General features: G+C 31.7%; 1 protein-coding gene across 1 annotated transcript; it reads right to left on the reverse strand.

Moving 5' to 3' along the window:
• Positions 1-790: 790 nt before the first annotated feature.
• On the reverse strand, positions 791-1,681 carry LOC114403556. The gene has a single exon (XM_028366574.1). It carries the CDS (start codon positions 1,679-1,681, stop codon positions 791-793), a length of 891 nt encoding a protein of 296 aa, XP_028222375.1.
• Between the last annotated feature and the right edge of the window lie 266 nt (positions 1,682-1,947).

Consider the following 1,947-nt stretch of genomic DNA (forward strand, 5'->3'; position numbering starts at 1 on the left):
ACTTAAACTTATAAATCAAAAAGTAAAAAATCTCACATGTTTTATCCCAATTCTTTGAAACAAAGTCTCAAACCTCTGAACTATAATTAATAGTATGATATTTTTTCTTGAAATATTACAAAATATGTGAGAAACTTAATTAGAAGGAAAGAATTGCATTTTTTTATGAATGAAACAATTGCATTTTATTAAATGTCAAATTCATGTGAAAAATGTTATTTATTGATGATTATAAGAGACTAATACATAAAATAAAAGTTATTTTAACAATGAAATTAAATTTTAGTTTTACCATTTTCAGTTTTTGATAGTGATGAGTTACCTCCTTGACACTGATGCGAGAGGAGTTTTGTTCCCTCATATGTAGTTTATTTTCTTTTGTTTGTTTATGTTTCCCTCATATTACCAAAAAAATCTCAATTTTACCAAATTGTGACTACAAGATTTAAAGTCATGTTTTGGAGTTTTAGTCAAGGTTTGCATATAAAGGAGTGATGATGTTTTGAAGCCACATTTAAGAGTTACATCCTAATCTTTACCAATACATATAATTATAACATATCCATTATTAATAGATTATAAATTAAGAAGTTGATAAAAACACAAAGGATACCATATATGAAGATTGACCATTATTAGTCATTAACAATTAAGCAAGATTCCACTTAGACAAGTAAAGATGAGTTTCAAGGAGGAAAAAAAATAAAAATAAGGTAAACATGATATTTAGTTGGTTGAAGTATTTGACTTCTAACTTTATTTATTAGAATTTTTAGATGATAAGCATAATTCAGTCACGACGCTCATACTTGCGAACCCAAATGTGTTTTCCATTTATCCGAAGCTTTGCAACGCGTTTCCCATTCAAAATTTGATCGACTGTTTCCACGGTTTTCAAAACCACCATTGCAAACAAAGACTGCTTATTTTCATCAGGGTTTCCCATAGATAAGTCCTCCAAACAATTCCCATATGCATATGTAAACAATTTTATCACCTCGTCTCTTGACACTGGAAAACCTCTAGAAAATGTTACAAACATGGATTTATCATCAGGAGTAACATCATCACAGGGCCCCTTTGTCCATATTCGCTCATCAAACAAGTCTAGGCTCACAGTATCCATTGGTGTCATATCAAAGGTACCAAACAAAGGGTGTGGAAAACCAGGGATAGTTATATGTGATATGTTACCTTGTGATGTACCAGCTCTGTTGATATTGATTCTTAGAGCTATCTGCACAAGATCAGAAAAAATTCGAGTACAAATATTTTTCAAAACACTTTTGATACCGGCTATTATGGTGTACCTTTTCTGCTTAAAGATTTTCATAGATATGCCACTTTTTGTTAGCCTTGTTGTTAAGGGTAATCCACCATTATTTGGGACGACAAAATTTTCTTCTTCTAAGCATTCCAGACAAGAGACAGCTTCATCAACAAGACCATTGACAAAAGTGTAAGGCACGTCCATCACTTCATGGGTGATTTGGGGGTATCCATTGTATTCTAGCCAAATCCATAAGGCCATGACTAGAAGGGACTTTGCTAGGTCGCGATGTAGTTTGAAGACCAGAAAACAGAAGACCTCACGGTGAGTTTTGTGAAATTGATAAAGCTCTTCTGTGGAAATCGGAGCCATCATGAAGGTGAGAAGTGGTGAAAGAGAGAGAAAACGCATTGTTTGGGAAGAAGAAATGATGACTCTAAATTGGTAAAAGAACCAACTTTATACATGTCATAAAGGTTACATATATTAATTGTGTTTGACATGTGTATGGAGAATTCAATATGTAACTGATGTAAAATATGAAAATAAGGATAAGTGTAATAAAATCAAACAATGCATTTAATTAATTAAAAAATAAGTGTGGACCTCTATCAAGAAAGTTAACTTAAGATTTTTTTTTGTATGAGGCTCTTTTATCGATACTTATTAATACCCAA

Source organism: Glycine soja, chromosome 20, assembly GCF_004193775.1.
Source record: "Glycine soja cultivar W05 chromosome 20, ASM419377v2, whole genome shotgun sequence".
Lineage (NCBI taxonomy): Eukaryota > Viridiplantae > Streptophyta > Magnoliopsida > Fabales > Fabaceae > Glycine > Glycine soja.

Excerpts from the sequence above, each read along its gene's own strand:
- LOC114403556 (XM_028366574.1), bottom strand. The coding sequence starts at position 1,681 with ATGCGTTTTCTCTCTCTTTCACCACTTCTCACCTTCATGATGGCTCCG.